This window comes from Mus caroli, unplaced genomic scaffold, assembly GCF_978045245.1.
Source record: "Mus caroli unplaced genomic scaffold, Mus_caroli_1 scaffold_6, whole genome shotgun sequence".
Lineage (NCBI taxonomy): Eukaryota > Metazoa > Chordata > Mammalia > Rodentia > Muridae > Mus > Mus caroli.
The window spans coordinates 21,428,076-21,446,504 of record NW_028227261.1 but is presented as its reverse complement, the minus strand read 5'-3'; the positions used below and the strand labels follow the sequence as shown (position 1 = coordinate 21,446,504).

Here is an 18,429-nt window from a genome sequence, read left to right as displayed (position 1 = left end):
GCTGAAAACTGAACCTGGGTTCTTTGTAAGAGCATCAAATTCTTGAAACTGCTGAACCGTCGGTCCAGATCCTATTTTTTTTTTTTTTTTTTTTTTGGTTTTTCGAGACAGGGTTTCTCTGTATAGCCCTGGCTGTCCTGGAACTCACTTTGTAGACCAGGCTGGCCTCGAACTCAGAAATCCGCCTGCCTCTGCCTCCCGAGTGCTGGATCCTATTTTTTAAACGTTATCATTTGTGTGTATACATATTGTGTGTGGTGGTGGGAGCATACATGAATGATATGGTTTGCATTTCATAGTGTTCATGTCAGGGTCGGAAGAAAACTCTATGGAGTTGGGTCTCACTTTTCACTTTTATGTGGATTCCAGAGATTGTCGGGCTGGTGCTGCAAGCATTTTTTACCTGCTGAATATCTAGCTTTCCATGTTTTTGAAACAGGTCTCTCAGAGGGTAAAGTGCTTGAGGCCCTGAGTCATAATTCCCAGCATTAGTGTAAAAGCTGGGCTTGGTAGCATGTTTGTAATCAGTACAAGGTTGGGAGCAGAGACCAATAAGTTTCTGTAGTCCAGGTTGGCCTTAAACTCACAGAGCTTTGTTTGCCACCTTGTGCTAGGATTCAAGGCATGCCCAGCACCTGTGTTCTCTTCGTGTATGTACATTACTTGTGTAGAGTTGTGTGCAGAGGCGCTAAGTACCTGGAGTTGTAGGCAGTTGGTTCTAGGAATTGACTTTGGGTTGTCTGACCCCTGAGCTTTCATTCTTCAGCAGAAACACCCATCATTCTTGTACATTTCTCGTTCTCGGGATAACTACTGCTTCACAGTTTGTTAATGAGTGCATACCTGTGGAAGTAACGTATAGAGCGTCTTCTCTAAAGAATAGACTTAATAGTTTCCAGATTCAGTTTTAATATTGCCGCATTCGAGACACTGACTTCAGTCAAAGTCAATAAATTTAATTAAAAACAAAACAAATATTAGAGCAGGATGTGGTGGCACATGACTAATCTCAGTGAATATTGGGAAGTCAGGTTGGGGTCAAGACTTCTAGGGCACCCTCAGCTATGCCATGAGTCCAGAGGCCACATGTAAGTCTCCTAAACAGGTCGTGCAGAGTTTGCCGGGATAGTTCTGAGGTTAGGTGCAGTAGCTGCTCTTCTGGAATTATTTTCTAGGCCTGAGGTCAGACTGCTCACAATGCCTGTAATTCCAGCTCCAGGCGATCTGATGCCATCTACTGGCCTCTGAAAGGCTCTTCCATTCATACGTACTTAGTAACCCACACAAAACAAACACAAAAACACATACTTTAAAAAAAAAATAAATAAAGGAACTAGGGAAGTTGCACAGTGATTAAGATCACTTGCTGCTCTTGCAGAGGACCTGGGTTCTGTGGCCAGCACTGCACTGGGTGTCTCACAGCTGTGTGGAGCTCCATTCCAGAGGAATTCCTTCTGCACAGCTTTCTGGCTTCCACATAGGCAGACAAGCAGATACACACATACAGAAATAAAAATAATTTTTAAAAGTTCATTTTTATGTCAAGTACATTAATGTTTTGCCTGCATGTATGTCTGTATGAGAAATGTTGGAGCTTCTGAATTGGAGTTAGTTGTGAGTTGTGAATTGAATAGTTGTGAGCTGTCATGCCAGTCTGGGAATTAAACCGTGGTCCTTCATCTCTCCAGCCCCAAATTTAAGAAAAAAGAAAAGAAAAAAAAAGATGGCTGTTATTTTAAACAGTACGTAGGCTCTCAGAGCATGTCTAACCTGATCATGCTGTATGTATAGTCTCCAGTTAGTGTTTTATGACTGCCCTGGGAAGCAAGTTTTTTTTTTTTTTAAAAGATTGATTGATTGATTGATTTATTATTATATGTTAAGTACACCGTAGCTGTCTTCAGATACACCAGAAGAAGGCGTCAGATCTCATTACAAATGGTTGTGAGCCACCATGTGGTTGCTGGGGATTGAACTCAGGACCTTTGGAAGAGCAGTCAGTGCTCTTACTAGCCGAGCCATCTCTCCAGCCCGGCAAGCAAGTTTTGTTCATTCTCACTAATATACACAGGATATCTATGAGGTCATACATACACAGCCTAATTATTTTTTGGAGAGAGGGTGGGTTTTTGCTGTCTTGCCCTGCTTGCTCTTCATCTCTTGGACTCACGTGATCCTCCTTCTACTTCTCCCTACTGAGCAGCTGGGAACACAGGTTGAAGCTTCTATGTCCACTATCTTAGCTGGTTTGAAACTAGATTATTTAGTGTAGGCAGGCCTTGAATTTACAGAGCCCTACTTGCCTCTGCCTCTGAGTGCTGGGCATGGTACACCATGCTTGCACACCATGCTTGACCATTAATAGTTTTTTTTTTTTTTTTTAACTTTCTTATTTGCAGTGCTAGGGATTGAAGCCAGAGTCTTACTCATTCATGGGAGATGCTCTACCCCTGAACTGTATACCCAGTCCCAGTGACAGCTTTCACATGCTTCAGAATGCTTTTGTTACTTTATTCGTTGTCTGTGGTTAGGTCATTGTTGAGAGTTTAAAATTTTGATGTAGATGAGTTTTCACTAGAAAACTTAATGTAAAAGTTTACTGTTTCAGATTTTGTGGCTTCTAAATGTTTTATCAGAAGACTGTATAGAGCTGGGCATATAAACTGAGTGAGTGCTCAGGAGGCAGAGGGAGGCACATCACTGAATTTTGAGTCCAGCCTGGTCTACAAAGACATTTTCAGGACAACCAGGGGTACACAGAAAATCCTTGTCTTGAACCCTCAATCCCCCTGTCCCAATACTGATGTTGGAGAAATTTGAAAATTTTGATGTAACTGCTAATTTTCTACTTCAGTGTTGTTGTTATCTTATACTTAACTCTACTTTGTCATTTTTTTGCTTATAATTAAAGAAGTACTATGACTTCCTTAAATGGTAAAAAAGTAATTTTTTTGATACCTTGGAATTAAATGTGCTAGCCAAGTAATGGTGTGCTACTTAGGAAGGAGGCTGAAGGAGGAGGGTTGGCAAGAGGCTTTGAAAACTATTAAGGTTGTTTTTTTAGATAATAAAGATTTTAATATTGAGAAAACTTGATGAAATACAGGTTAATACAGTGTAACCAGAAGACCGGGACTTTTCTTACTAAATTACTGTTTTATAAAAATGAGCATCATATTTCTATGAAGGTACGGATTAGCTTTTTCTTTATTCTTTGTTTTAACAATATTCTACTTTGTAGTCCTGGCTGCCCTGATGCTTATAGACCAAGATAGCCTGTAACTCAGAGATTTGTGAGAAAAGGCAAATTATAAAATTTAAAAATTTTAAGTTGTAGCTGGGCAGTGGTGGCGCACGCCTTTAATCCCAGCACTCGGGAGGCAGAGGCAGGCAGATTTCTGACTTCGAGGCCAGCCTGGTCTACAGAGTGAGTTCCAGGACAGCCAGGACTACACAGAGAAACCCTGTCTCGAAACAAAACAAAACAAAACAAAAAAAATTGAAGTTGTGAGTACAGTTTTGTGCAGCTACCAGTTTCTGTTCAGTATAGACCTTAACTTTTTGTTGATGGCCATAAGGCTTTTTTATGTTTGTTTTGTTTTTTTTGAGACAAGATCATACCCTATAATCTTGGCAAGGCTGGCACTACCTGTTTAGATGAGGTGGCGTCTGAACACATGAGATTTACCTGCGTCTGCCTCACAAGTGCCTGTGTAACCTCATCTGCCTGACTTTATTAAAAGTTAGGGTTCGGGCTGGTGAGATGGCTCAGTGGGTAAGAGGACCTGACTGCTCTTCCAAAGGTCCGGAGTTCAAATCCCAACAACCACATGGTGGCTCACAACCATCCACAACGAGATCTGATGCCTTCTTCTGGTGTGTCTGAAGACAGCTACAGTGTACTTACATATAATAAATAAATAAATCTTAAAAAAAAAGTTAGGGTTCATATTTAATCCAAATCAACTGCCAGATTCAAATGGCCTGATCTACACAGTGAGTTCCAGTACAGTCAGGGCTATACAGAGAAACCGTGTCTCAAAAACAGAGAGAAAGAAGGAACACTATGTATCTTATGCCTTTATCTCCTAACAAGAGACAGGAAGTCTGCCTCTGGTTCTAAAATGAAGAGTGCCTATGCTGGATTCTAATAAGGAAGTTTTATTTCAGGTCTTCGTAGGTAAAATCCCAAGAGACTTGTATGAGGATGAGTTGGTGCCCCTTTTTGAGAAGGCTGGTCCTATCTGGGATCTGCGGCTCATGATGGATCCACTCTCTGGTCAGAACAGAGGCTATGCATTTATCACCTTCTGTGGAAAGGAAGCTGCCCAGGAAGCAGTTAAACTGGTATGTGGTAAGGATCTGTTGTCCAAGAACTTAACATTGGAGAGAATAAGGCAGTTCAACAACATTTGCAGCTAACATTGCCTCATTTTCTTTAGTCACTGCCTGTAATATCTTTATATTGACTGATTTGGTATGTAACCTTTTATTTTTTCTGATTATAATTCTAAGCTAACAAGGTTGGTTAGTATGATTTTATTTAGTACCAAACAAATTCAGTTTTTTCTTTTACTGTCACTTCTCGCTGTCGAGCTTTAGAATTGGTACTGAAGTATGACGGAGTCTGACATGGTTCTGCACAGTGTAACCGGAATACCGGGACGTTTTTAGGATTTGGTTTAAGAAATAGTGTGAATCTGTTTTATTTGTATCACAATCCAGCTGTGCAGTTAACAACTTGTATTCTAACTCTCTTCCTTTGTGCTGTGTAACAGCTAGCCTTCCGTGGCTTTCCTTTTCTCTGAGAGCTTCTTACGACCTTGTGTTTTTTAGAGCAGCAGTAAGTTCTGAGTCTGGCCTGTATGCTTTCTGACTCTCGGTGTGTTAAAGTGACAGTGTTACTGTTTTTGGCAGATTTTTGCCAGACATCTAAGGGCATATGCAGTGTGGTATGGCAGGCAGTTCTTGTCCTTTTTTAGCACAGCTGTATCCACCAAGTGTTCTTGTTTCATCAGTGAGTTTGAAGCAGTCCTTTACTAGCTTGGTCCAGGTTTTAGTTTTTCTGATGGATTTTTCTCTTAAAACTTATGTATTTAATATTAAGGACATTTCAAGGCTTTATTTTCTTGTTTTTGATAGTGTATAGGTAACTAAAAAGATTTATTTATTCATATATATGAGTGCTCTGTTCCCGTGTGTTCCTGTATGACAGAAGAGAGCATCAAGATGCCCAGATGGTTGTGAGCCACCTTGTGGCTGCTGGGAATTGAACTCAGGACCTCCAGAAGAGCAGCCAATGCTCTTAACCACTGAGCTGGCTCACCAGTCCCATGGATAACTTTAAAAATATCACTTAGTAAACTAGTAGTAAGTAATGTTAAAACATAAAATAAAATTTATTAAAGAATTCATCACATTCTTTGTTCTCTTCATAAAGTTTTGAAAGTGTTCTGATACTTTATAGCTTTATTCAGAATTGTGGTTTGTATACAGTGTGAAACTCATAAGTTAAAGTTTTAATTGTTCCTTTTTACATGTAATTATTTTGGCTATTGCTGATCTATATCTAATTTCATCCTCAAGGACTCAGAAAAAACATTTTCAGGTATTCCTTCTGAAATTCTCTGGAAGGGAATGTAGATAAAATTGAAATAAGTCGGGCTGGTGAGATGGCTCAGTGGGTAAGAGCACCCGACTGCTCTTCCGAAGGTCCAGAGTTCAAATCCCAGCAACCACATGGTGGCTCACAACCATCCGTAACGAGATCTGGCGCCCTCTTCTGGAGTGTCTGAAGACAGCTGCAGTGTACTTATATATAATAAATAAATAAATCTTTAAAAAAAAATTGAAATAAGTCAGCAGTGATGGTGCATGCCTTTAGTTCTAGCACTTGGGAGATAGAGAAATGCAGGTGGATTTCTGAGTTCGAGGACAGCCTGATCTACACTGAGTTCTAGGACAGCAAGGGCTATACAGAGAAAGCATGTCTCAAAAACAAAACAGAGAGAGGGAGAGGGAGAGAAAGGTGTGTTAAAATGAATAGCTTTGATCCCCTTTTTATATGGATGAACAGTAGAGGTTACAGAACTAAGCTATAACTGGGATTGTAACGAATTTAAAATCTACACTCATGTTTCAGCAAGTGTGAGGGAACTTGGTGAGTGTTTGATCTTAAATTGTGGGGCTCTTTAGATTAATATTAGTTGTCCTCAGTCTGGGGTGGTTTGGGGGGTCTCTGGTTTTTTCTTCTTTGCAGTGTGACAGCTATGAGATTCGCCCTGGTAAACACCTGGGAGTGTGCATTTCTGTGGCAAACAACAGACTTTTTGTTGGATCCATTCCAAAGAATAAAACTAAAGAGAACATTCTGGAAGAGTTCAGTAAAGTCACAGGTAAAAAAAAAATGCATTTAGAAGTTGGTTTGTGGGGATCTGTTGCATTATTTATAAATATAAATGCTCTCCCAAAAGGAGATATCTATAATAAACTTAAGAGTTCAAGATTCCTATGTATCAGTTGCTTCTTTCTGCTTTAATAGTAGTTGGACTAAATAAATGTCTAAGTAGTCTCGATTTCATGGAATTTCCTTTGCACTTTGTCTTAATCGAATCTTGTTTTTTGTCAGAGCCTTTGCTCTCTAGCCCTCAAGTGAAAGCTTTTTCCTCCAATAACTTTTTAGGATTCGGGAGAAGACAGTTCTCATTTCTGGTTAACCTGACTACATAACTTTATTTAAAGATTCTAATTGAATCCATGCAGTTGATTGAGAAGTATATTTTATACCACAGGTCCACATACTGGGATGTGAATAAATATATATATATATATATATATATATATATATATATATATAAATATATAAATAACTGGGATGCATGCTTGTATTCTTAGCACTTGGAGGTTAGGAGTTTAAAAAAGCTTAACTCAAGAACAGTCTGGGACACACGAGATTCTGTCTCAAACAACAAAGCAGAAGACTCTGTATGATGTGATGGGAAAGAACTGAACAAGATTGTTCCTGCCTATACCTACCTTCCAGTCAGTTTTCACTTTTTATGTGGGTGTTGGGGATTTGAACTTAGATTCTCTTGCTTTCACAGGAAGCACTCTTCCCATTGAGCCATTTCCCTACAGCCTTCAAAGGCCTGAAGTTTGCAGTGTAGACCAGGCTGGCCTTGAATCTTCAGAGATTTCGCTGTCTCCACCTCCAGAGTGCTGGAATTAAAGTAGTGTGCCACCACGCCTGGCCTGCTCACTTATTTTATTTTATTTATTATTTTTTCTAAAGATAGTTTTTGTTTGTTTTGTTTTGTTTTTAGTAAAGCTTAAGATCTTGGCTCTTATTTTGGTACAAACCCAAAATAGGAACAATTTTTAGACATTGGAGTTCATTGTAATAAGGCTGTACCTCAATGTCCCTCACATCACCAAAGGATTTTACCTCCATAGTACCTAAGCTAAGAAAGAGTTGACGAGTCTGTTCCTTCAAGGGATGAATTGTAGGCACAGTTATTGGATGCAGATTTCCTGCTTATGATCAAAGCTATTAGACTGAGTGAGCATTTTACTTCTTAAATGTTGAGATTGGACAGGTGAGATGACTCAGCTGGTAGAGGTGTTTTTACTGCAGGCCTCAGGATCTGAGTTCAACTCCCAGATTACAAAAATTAGAGAGAACCCACTCATGAGAATTGTTGTTTGACGTGTACAGATGGGTGCTGCCATGGGAGGAGTATCTGCTGACACACACTGGCATGCTTGCTCTCCCCCTTCCCGCCTCTGTGAGTGTGTGTGTGTCTGTCTCCCTTCTCTTTCTCTTCGTTTTCCTTTCTTCATGCACATGAATGAATGAGACAAAGAAAGGGAGGGAAAGAAATGCTGAGATTATGATTTGAAAACACTGTTTTAAGATCATGACTTCCTCTTATAAAACCCACTATATTCTTTTATGTTTTGTCATCCGGTCATACTCTCTTCTCCCTTTACTTAAACCTATCATTTATTATTCTGGTTTTACCCTTTTTTTTTAACTTAAAGGTTGCCCCATATTAGTTCTCCTTCTTCAGTCCTAAGTTGATTTATTCTTAGTACTCTGATTCATTCATTCATTCATTCATTCATTTTTAGTTTTTCAAGACAGGGTTTCTCTGCGTAACCCCGGCTCTCCTAGAACTTGCTCTGTAGACCAGGCTGGCCTTGAAATCACAGAGATCCACCTGCCTCTGCCTCTCGAGTGCTAGGATTAAAGGTGTGCATCACCACCGTCCGAGTACTATAAAATCTATATAGATGACTTATCTAAGGCCGAACTTCAGTTCTATACTATCTAGAATAGACCCTGGATCTTTTCTTCAGAAATTCTATTCAGTCTGAAACCTTAATTTCCATTACCCATTTTGTCTTGGTTAAATTGCTCTACTGACTATTTATACAGTGATTCTTTTCTGTTTGTGTCCCTCTACTCATCCCTCCCAAGTGTTTTCCAAAAGATTGACATATATCAAGTGTCCAAGTCAAGAAGTAACTTAATACTAAAGTAACTGATAGAAAACTCATGTTTGTTAAAAACAAATTAAAAGTAGAATTATATGAGATGAACAGTAGAATTATATGAGCTGTCATTAGGATTAGTAGTAGTAGGTTAGACCATGGACTAGGATAGATGGTAAAAAGTAAATGTGCTGGATTTGGACAGTAGAGATGATATAAAAGAATTACTATTTTCTGGCTTGAGTATTTAGCTGGTAGATGACCTGTTTATTAGATAGGGAAGCCTTGGGAAAATACACGTTGGGTATAGTAGTGCTGTTTTGGACATGTGAAATTGGTCCAAGGTATTTTAACAATCTAGGCAGACCTAGATTGTTAGATTTCTAGAGAAATCTAGGCTAGAAAAAGTTTTGTTTAAAAGGCTATAGGAAGTGCTTACGGCGAGCTCACGTGATTTAGAAAGGACATGTGGAGGGACAAAGGACAAGGTCCAAGGACTGGACATGAATGGGCACCGAGCATCCTTGCTCATAGTAAAACTAGCTTTTGTGCTGGATATAAGAAAGGTGGGTTGTTTTGTTTTATTTCTGTTTTGTATTTTTGCCTATGACTAGTTGTTGAGAGTTAGTTCTTTTGCATTTGTGTAAATAATTTGAATCTTGAGGTCCTGATAATGCCTTTATAGATTATGAGTTCATGTTTTATCATTAATTACAAAATTTCATAGTAGCTGGACCTACTTCAAGGATTCTAAAATTGACAGAACACACACTACTGTCCCAAACTCTGCATCGAGTAATGCTGATGTGATGTTGACTGTTGTGAGACTTCTTCAATCATGTTTTTTTGTTTGCTCATTGGCAAGTGGATTTAGGTCTGCCTAATCACTAGACGTGTGGTGGATGCTTTTGGCTTATATATCTGGCTGTTGGTTTAACAGAGGGTTTGGTGGACGTTATTCTCTATCATCAACCCGATGACAAAAAGAAGAATCGGGGGTTCTGCTTCCTTGAATATGAGGATCACAAGTCAGCAGCACAAGCCAGACGCCGGCTGATGAGTGGAAAAGTCAAAGTGTGGGGAAATGTGGTCACAGTAGAGTGGGCTGACCCCGTGGAGGAGCCGGATCCAGAAGTCATGGCAAAGGTAAATACAGAAGGTAGCTGTTCACTGAAACTGCTTAGAAAAGCAAAAAGTAGCTGATGCAGCACTAACCTGGTAGCCTGTCTTAGCATCTGCTCAGTTTCTTCAAATAAGTGTTTCATACACACCAAGCATTTATTTGATGTTAGGACCATAAAACATACGAAATGTTGGTAATAATAATAACTATTATTATTGTTATTATTTTTGGGGGATGGTCTCCCCATATAGCTCAGACTCATTGGGGCCTTACTGTAGCCCAGGTTGGCTTCTAGAATCCTCTTGCTCCAGACTCCAGACATGAACTAGCTCACGTGGTGACTCTTATTACATGGCTTTGAATTACATTTTTTTGAATTTGTAGTTAATTTATTTTAATGTATCTAGTTACTCTTAGAGTATTGTCCCTGTGAAGAAAGACAAAAGCTTGTCATGCTTGCTGATATTTGGCAAAATAGACGTGACACATCCTCCAGAGGGCAGGGCCTCGGGGCTCTCATTGTCCAGTTCTGGGGCTGAAGGGATTTATCTGCTTGCAGTAAGTTTATGTAGTTCACTTACAGTTCTTTCCTCTGGAGGCAACTTGATCAGTGCCCGTAAATTAGTGTTTGGATCTTTATGACTGACAGAGGCAAAATGCTCACTTGGACTAGTTTGGAGGATTCTGGTTTATATTAGTATGGTGTGTTAGAATGTTATCTTTGTAAGTACAGGCATTTTTGGGCTAAGCAGAGATGATTCATTGAAAAGAATTTGAGAGGCTCTCAGGAGTTGTGCTTTCTGTTTTTCTGTCTCACATTCCTTGAGTAGATGAGTGTTCAGGGAGGGGAGTAGGAATCTTAAATAGTCGTAGTTCTTTCCTTCCTTTTTTCTTTTTAATTGATTTCAGTCTTCATTGTTTGTGGCAGTACAGTGTGACTTTGTGCTAAGTACTGGACCTTGGATGTCATTTCTTTTATTTGGGCTGGATAAGTCTCTTTAGCTCACTACAGCTTTGAGTACCTGTAAGACAAAACAGCCTCTGCTGTTTTTTAAAAATAAAAGTAAAAAAAGAAAAATCTAAAAGTTAAAAAAGTGTATTATATATTGGGAGCAGTAAAATTCCCAGAAATTTCGAGATACAACTAGTAATTTTGCTTTATCAATCACTTTTCACTCATTCCTGATAACCTTTCAAGTGAAAGTTCAAAATCAACCCTACTACCTCTGCCTAGTAGTAACATCCGCTGTGTAGACCAGGCTGGCTTCAAACTCGGACATCTGCCTGCCTCTGTCTCCTGAGTGCATCACCACTCAGGACCTCTGGAAGAGCAGCAGTCAGTGCTCCTAACTGCTGAGTTATCTTTCCAGCCCCTGAATGTTCTTTTTTGAATATTTAAATTATATTCTTGCAGTCCTAGAGTTCAAACACAGCACACGGCAGTGCTTAGGAAGTACTACACAAATGAGACATAACGCTAAGACTGCTGAGCATTGTAAGCCTATCCAAGCTTGTTTGTGTCTCTTTTTGGTGTTGTGGGTCAAACTGATAGCCTCATACATGTGAGGAAACATTCCACGACTGAGTTAGTTACACTTCCGTCCAGGAAGTTCCTTTTCTGTTGAGAGGTGAATAAACGAGCGGAAGCCTGTTTAGTCAAGAGGCTAGGGCTCAGTCTCACAGCGGAAAGTTGTCCCTCTTCCTTCTCAGTTTTGTATTGTTTTGTTTTTGAGACAGGGTTTCTCTGTGTAGCCCTGGTTGTACAGGAACTCATTATATAGATCAGACTAGCCTCAAACTCTCAAATTCATATACCTCTCTTAGTATCATGTCCCCCACTTTGCCCAAAAGAAGTGCTAGGACTAAAGGTGTGTGCTACTATGCCTGGACTCAAATCTTTCTGAATCTTATAGCTTTTTATCTGAGCAATAGTTTGTTTAGTAGGTATGTTGTTTTTTCTTGAATAGTTTCTTAATTCAAGTATTAAAAAATTACACAGAAAAGTATACACAATTCCACTTTCTACCCCTGCTGTCATGTCTGTCTTGACTCCTGTAAGGCACCCAGTTTTAGTGTTGTCTTAGACACGTATAGGCAAATAAAAGTATGTTATTTTCCTTAACTCTTAGATAAGTGGCTGTAGGTAGCCTTTTGTGTTTATTAATCTGTATTTGCTTTATTCACCATGCTGTTTGATCAGCTCTGGGAAGATAACTGTATTATTGTTTATAAGACTAAACCATCACAAGGTGCTGCCAGTTAAATTGGCATTCTGGGAACTCATCAGGTGACTTCAGAGATGTGAAGCAGTGGGAAAGAAAGGCTCTCTGTCAGCTCATAGAGCCCTCTTAGTGTGATCTCCACAGCACACTCAGCTCTGTATATGCATTGGATTGTTTCTAGTCTTCTGTTCTAAGTATAGTAAGTAAGCCTGGGCTATGTGCTGATGCAGGGCAGATACATTGTAGACAGACACTTAGGAGAGAACTGTAGTTCAAAGGGAAATAAAGTTATTAAGATACCCCCATGCTTGCTTTTAGAGCAAAATAGAATGTGATCAAACTTGTATTTTGCTCAGTGCTGTTAATAGGTTTGAGTGTTTAATATATGTGGCTTTACATGTATTTATGAATCATGTAGTCATGAGTTTTGTGTATTTTTCTTATTTTCTGATGCTTCTCTGGTGTAAGTTGCAAATTTTTTTCATACTTGTCACTTGTCTTCTGACTTTGTTTATTATAGCTTTTGTCATACCACTGCTCTCGTTAGGTAGTGCCATTCCGTCATTTGGGCTCTAGGTTCTAAGTCACAAGCTGCTTCACATCCATACTTTATTTATATTTGTGAATTTAAAAATTTTAATTTTTGAGATTATATCATTTCCCCTTCTTTCACACCAATACTTTATAAATAGATCACCCTTGTTTTCCTTTAACATACAGTCCCACATTACTTTTTTACATTTTCAATCTGTTTGGGGTTTATCTTGGTGTATATTGTAGAAAATGGACCAACTTTCTTTATTTCTCCATTAATGTCACTCTTACTAAATGATTTAATTAAGCATTGTAGTTTGTTTGTCTTTCTCCCCAGCTCTAGTAAGAATTTTCTTGTATAGTGTTTACATGACTATCCACAGTTTTAGGAGTGAAAATAGGTAAACTTGTTTTGGAGGGTACTTTGGAGCCATGATAAATTGTGAATTAACAATAATAATTATATGTGTTGCCTGCCCTATACCCTCAGTGGTAACTGTTCTCTTGGGACAAAAGGCAGGAGCCAATAGTTTATATAACTTGGTTATTTTTTTTAAAAGCCATAGAAAAGTGGTAGCTAATGTGAGAATCATTTCTTCGTGTTCCTCAGACTCCCTCTGACTCCCCTTTAGACTCGCTGGTCTAAGACTGCCGATTTTGTGCTTTGCTCTTAGGTAAAAGTCTTATTTGTGAGGAACTTGGCAACTACAGTGACAGAAGAAATATTAGAAAAGTCGTTTTCTGAGTTTGGAAAACTGGAGAGAGTGAAGAAGTTGAAAGATTATGCGTTCGTTCATTTTGAAGACAGGGGAGCTGCTGTTAAGGTAGGAACTGCGGATTTTTTTCTTGGCTATTTGCTTTCAAACTTGGTAGACACATAAAGTAACTTTAATATTTTAAAATTGTGAGTCTATGTGTGTATCCGTGTGAGACTATGGGCACATGTGAGTGTGCAGGTGCCCAGTGGAGTTGAGAAGAGGGCACTGGATTCTCTAGAGCTGCAGTTACAGGTGCGAGAACCAAACTCACTTCCCCTGGAAGAACATTTACTCTCCTAACGTGAGCCACTGCTCTCACCTCATAAAGTAACATTAAAACAGAAATAAAGTTGGTGTTTAGGAGTGTGTATGTGAGTGATTCTGATGTCATTGTGTAAGTTGCTGGAGTCTGAACCTAGGACCTGCTACATATAAAGCAAGTGTTCTTAAATAAGTGTAATTCTATGCAATATCAGGCAAGTCTACATAGCCCTGGCTCTCCTGGAATTCACTATGTAGACCAGGTCAGCCTTGAACTCACAGTGGTGCACCTGCCTCTGTACTCCTAAGTGCTGGTTACATCCACCACAACCCCCAGCTCTTTTTTTTTTTTTTTTTTTTTTTTTTTGGTTTTTTGAGACAGGGTTTCTCTGTATAGCCCTGGCTGTCCTGGAACTCACTTTGTAGACCAGGCTGGCCTTGAACTCAGAAATCCTCCTGCCTCTGCCTCCCAAGTGCTGGGATTAAAGGCGTGCGCCACCACACCCGGCCCCCCAGCTCTTAATGGGCAGAGCTTTTCATTTCTTCTTCTTTTCTCCTTCCTTAACTGAAAAATCAATACTACTTTTGTAGTCTTTTTTTTTTTTTTTTTCTGTAAAAATACCTGATTGGGAAAATGGAATACTAAGGGAGTCAAACACTGTTCTTTTCTCACATTCTCTATTGATGGTTGTCTTAGCTAGGGTTTCTATTGCTTTGATAAAATTTCATGACCAAAAGCAACTTGGGGAGGAAAGGGTTTATTTGATCTTAAAGCTTGTAGTTCACCATCCAAGGAAGTCTGGGCAGGAACTCAAGCAGAAGAATGCTGCTTATTTTGGCTTGCTCCTTGGCTTGCTTAGTCTGTTTAGAGCACCCAGGACCACCAGCCCAGGAGTAACACCTCCCACAGGGAGTTGGCCCCGCCCACAGGTTAATCTGATGAAAGCATTTTCTCAGTTGACTAGGAGACCAGCATGTGCTGACATAGGCCAGTGCAGTGGTTCACCGCTGACGTTTGACTTGAGCATTTACTTCCCTGACTAGGTTGATGCTTTACAGTAGAACTTAAAGAACTACTGGCTGGTGTAGGGTTTTGTTTGCTTTCTTGTTTTTGTAGCACTGATAATGAAAACCTAGAACCGCAAAGCAAGCATATTAGACATTAGCTGTTTCTTGAGTTCTAGTATAGAGTTAATTACTTTGCTTTCTTCTGGTATGTTGTGGGAAATATTTTTTAAAAAAATAAATGGCAAGTTCCCAGGCTAGGCAGGCTGCATGGCTCCAAGCAGGGTGTTCTCATCTCAACAGATTCTCTGACGCGCGGCTCCCAAGATTTCTCCACCCGACTCACTAATTTCCCTTGGTGGGCTGCTGCCATGCCAGCCCCATGCAATGACTGCCCACCTCATGGTTAGATAATATCACAATACCCATTAACCTGTAAAATCAAAACTCTTGAAGCTTATAATTAGCCAGTCAGATTTATATAACAATAAATTCTCAATTCACAAGATGCTCACAAAATAATTTCAGAGCCAGTTGATAATGATACAAGCTGCCCACCTAGATTAGACAAGTTACCCCAATTATTCTATCCCTACATGATATTGTATCTACCTATGGCTATTTAATTGGACAGGGAAAATCCTGACACACTGGTATTTGTTGAAGTGCTGATTATAAAGTTCATAGCTTAGGCTCAGCAGTGGTGTGCGCCTTTAATCCCAGCAGTTGGGAGGCAGAGGTAGGTGATCTCTGAGTTTCTAGCCAGCCCAGTGTATAGAATTCCAGTTCAGCCCGAGAAAGACTGTCTTTAACAAAATACTAGTTTTTGCTTTCTTGGTGGTTTATTGGCATTTCTTTGCTCTGCTTTTAGTTTGGGTGCAGTAAGTCCTATGCTGGATATGATCAGAACTTAGTGTCCTGTTGAGTTTCAGATAGCTATATTCAACTCATCTTTGCATTTCACAGTCTTAAAACATCTGTGCAAAACTTAGATAATGAATATCACATCTTTATTGATATCTGAAAAGTTAGTTTTTGTATGATTTTTATTGCTGCTGGCATTTCCCCAGGTGTGGCTTGTTTCTAGGATTGATTAATTGGAAAAAGGAGTTTGGCTAAATGAAACTTTTTTTTTTAAACCTTTAGATTTACATATTTATTTTATGTGTATGGGTGTTTTGCTTGTGTGCATATGTACCACGTGTGTGCCTGGTGCCCTCAGGAGGTCAGAAGATAGCATCAGATCCTTTGACATTGGAGTTAGGGATGGTGGTGCTGGGACCTGAGCCATCTTCCAGCTCTCCCCTTTTGCCTTCTAAAATAAAATGAGATGGCATTGCTTTTTGTTCTCAGCAGTAATTTATGTATAAAACATAAGGTGAGGGAAACAGCTCTTTCTGGCTAGGCTGCTCTTATAAGTTAAAATAATTATAAAATGCTTACTAATCTGGCTAGGCTGCTCTTATAAGTTAAAATAATTATAAAATGCTTACTAAGACACCATATGTTTATACTTTTTCAAGATTTTTTTAAAAAAATTATGTGTATAGGTGTTTTGCTTGCATGTCTGTCTGTCTGTGTTATGTACATGCATGGTGTCCATGGAGACCTAGAAGAGGGTGTCACATTCTTGGAACTGGGTGGTATAGATGGCCATGTGGGTGCTGGGAATTGAGCCTGGAGTTCTCTGGAGAGCAGCATATACCCTTAACTGTTGAACAGCCAGCTCTCTACTTCCCCATTTATACTAAGTTTTAAAATGCTGTTTCTTATACAATAAACTTAATTTTGTAATTTAGGCTATGGATGAAATGAATGGAAAAGAAATAGAAGGGGAAGAAATTGAAATTGTCTTAGCTAAGCCACCAGACAAGAAAAGGAAAGAGCGCCAAGCTGCTAGACAGGCCTCCAGAAGCACTGCGTGAGTTTATATTTTATTATTTGAATAAAGAATATCTTGGTAACAGATCAGATTAATAAAGTCGGGATGAACCTTACAGTAAGCTGACTTGTTTCTTTTTGTCCTTCCCTCCACTTGCTAGGTATGAAGATTATTATTATCACCCTCCTCCCCGAATGCCACCTCCAATGAGAGGTCGAGGTCGTGGAGGGAGAGGTGGATATGGCTACCCTCCAGATTATTATGGTTATGAAGACTACTATGATGATTACTATGGTTATGATTATCACGACTATCGTGGAGGCTATGAAGATCCCTACTACAGCTATGATGATGGCTATGCAGTAAGAGGAAGAGGAGGAGGAAGGGGGGGGCGAGGTGCTCCACCACCACCAAGGGGGAGGGGAGCACCACCTCCAAGAGGTAGAGCTGGCTATTCACAGAGGGGGGCACCTTTGGGACCACCAAGAGGCTCAAGGGGTGGCAGAGGGGGTCCTGCACAACAGCAGAGAGGCCGTGGTTCTCGTGGAGCTCGGGGCAATCGAGGGGGCAATGTAGGAGGCAAGAGAAAGGCAGATGGGTACAACCAGCCTGATTCCAAACGTCGTCAGACCAACAACCAACAGAACTGGGGTTCCCAACCCATCGCTCAGCAGCCGCTTCAGCAAGGTGGTGACTATTCTGGTAACTATGGTTACAATAATGACAACCAAGAATTTTATCAGGATACTTATGGGCAACAGTGGAAATAGACAAGTGAGGGCTTGAAAACGATTCTGTCAAGATCCAATTGGCTCTAGATCTACATTCTTCAAACAAAATTGGCGTAACTGTTTCATCTTTAAGTAGCAGTTTGCTGCCATTTGTATTCAGCTGAAGAAGTCACTATTGTGTATATACTCAAGGCTTCTTATTTTTCTTCTTTTCTAAATGCTCTTGGACATTATTGGGCTTGCAGAGTTCCCTTATTCTGGGTTACAATGCTTTTATCGTTCCAAGCTTCATCTTAGCTTCAGAACAAACTGTGAAATCATGATTTTGCAGAACCTTTGGTTTGGACAGTTGTTTTTTCGGATTTGGAACAGATCACATAGGAGTGTGAAGTATGCTGTAAATAAAAGTACAAGCCAGTGCTTTGTCTTAGTAGTTTTAAGAAATTAAAGCAAACAGACTTAAGTTTCCTTGTATTGAAGATAACCTATGACTGTATGTTTTGCATTCCTAGAAGCAGGTTAACTGTGTTTTTAAATTGTTATAACCACACCTTTTTGAAATCTGCCCTACAAAATTTGTTTGGCTTAAACGTCAAAGCCGTGACAATTTGTTCTTTGATGTGATTGTATTTCCAATTTCTTGTTCATGTAAGATTTCAATAAAACTCAAAAATCTATTCAAAACATCACCTATTTCAAATTCAATTGTGTCCTAAAACATTACTTTATTCGTAATCCTTGAAGGAATACTGTTTTCAAAGTAGAACTGCCTATGTGAGTGATCAAATTCATGAAAAATTTCTCGTCTATTCCATCATGTATTGTGGATATTAGATTTGAGGATTATTCTAAATTCACATATTCCAAATACCATTTCATTGATTGGTGTTCTTTCATAATCTCTTCTAATTTTGAAATTTTATCCTTAAAAGAAAACAAACAGACTCCAATGTTTTTGAACAGGTATTGGATAATTTTTATTAAAGCAAATTGGAGCTGGGGAAGCACACTGCAGTTTGTTTTGACCCACATTCTTTCAAATCAAGGACAATTTGTGACTGAAGACCTTATTTGCTGGATAAAGAATTACACATACAGAGAAAACTTAGTATTGTGATGTCATTTGTACTGTGGACTGAAGTCATTTTTAGTGTTCATGATCAGCACCCCCTATTTTACTGGTTTAGGACTGTGATTCCCATTGCTGTGTAAACTTGCTTTGGGAAGCAGTCATGCTTTAGAAGAGACTTTTAAATATCAAGTGGTTATGTCTCTGGCTTTCTGATAATACCTTTAATTTTTTTGCCATGTCTACTGACTTAAGTTTTGTTCCAATTTATTCTAATGACTTTGCTAAATGAAAAGAGCAGAAGAATGTAAACTTTCATTTTGATTTTTTTTTTTCCCCCATTTGGTGCTG

General features: G+C 39.3%; 1 protein-coding gene across 6 annotated transcripts in view; it reads left to right on the top strand.

The window, feature by feature from the left end:
* The window catches only part of Hnrnpr (heterogeneous nuclear ribonucleoprotein R), a 31,796-nt gene extending 14,098 nt beyond the window's left edge, over nucleotides 1-17,698 (top strand). For all 6 annotated transcript variants that reach the window (XM_085838832.1, XM_085838834.1, XM_085838833.1 and 3 more), the window contains 6 exons: nucleotides 4,171-4,347; nucleotides 6,260-6,395; nucleotides 9,434-9,639; nucleotides 13,047-13,196; nucleotides 16,196-16,317; nucleotides 16,439-17,698. In XM_085838832.1, the coding sequence (XP_085694958.1) occupies nucleotides 4,171-4,347; nucleotides 6,260-6,395; nucleotides 9,434-9,639; nucleotides 13,047-13,196; nucleotides 16,196-16,317; nucleotides 16,439-17,048 (1,401 nt within the window). In that variant the 3' untranslated portion in view covers nucleotides 17,049-17,698. The remainder of the gene's footprint in view (nucleotides 1-4,170; nucleotides 4,348-6,259; nucleotides 6,396-9,433; nucleotides 9,640-13,046; nucleotides 13,197-16,195; nucleotides 16,318-16,438) is intronic.
* The last annotated feature ends 731 nt before the right edge of the window (nucleotides 17,699-18,429 follow it).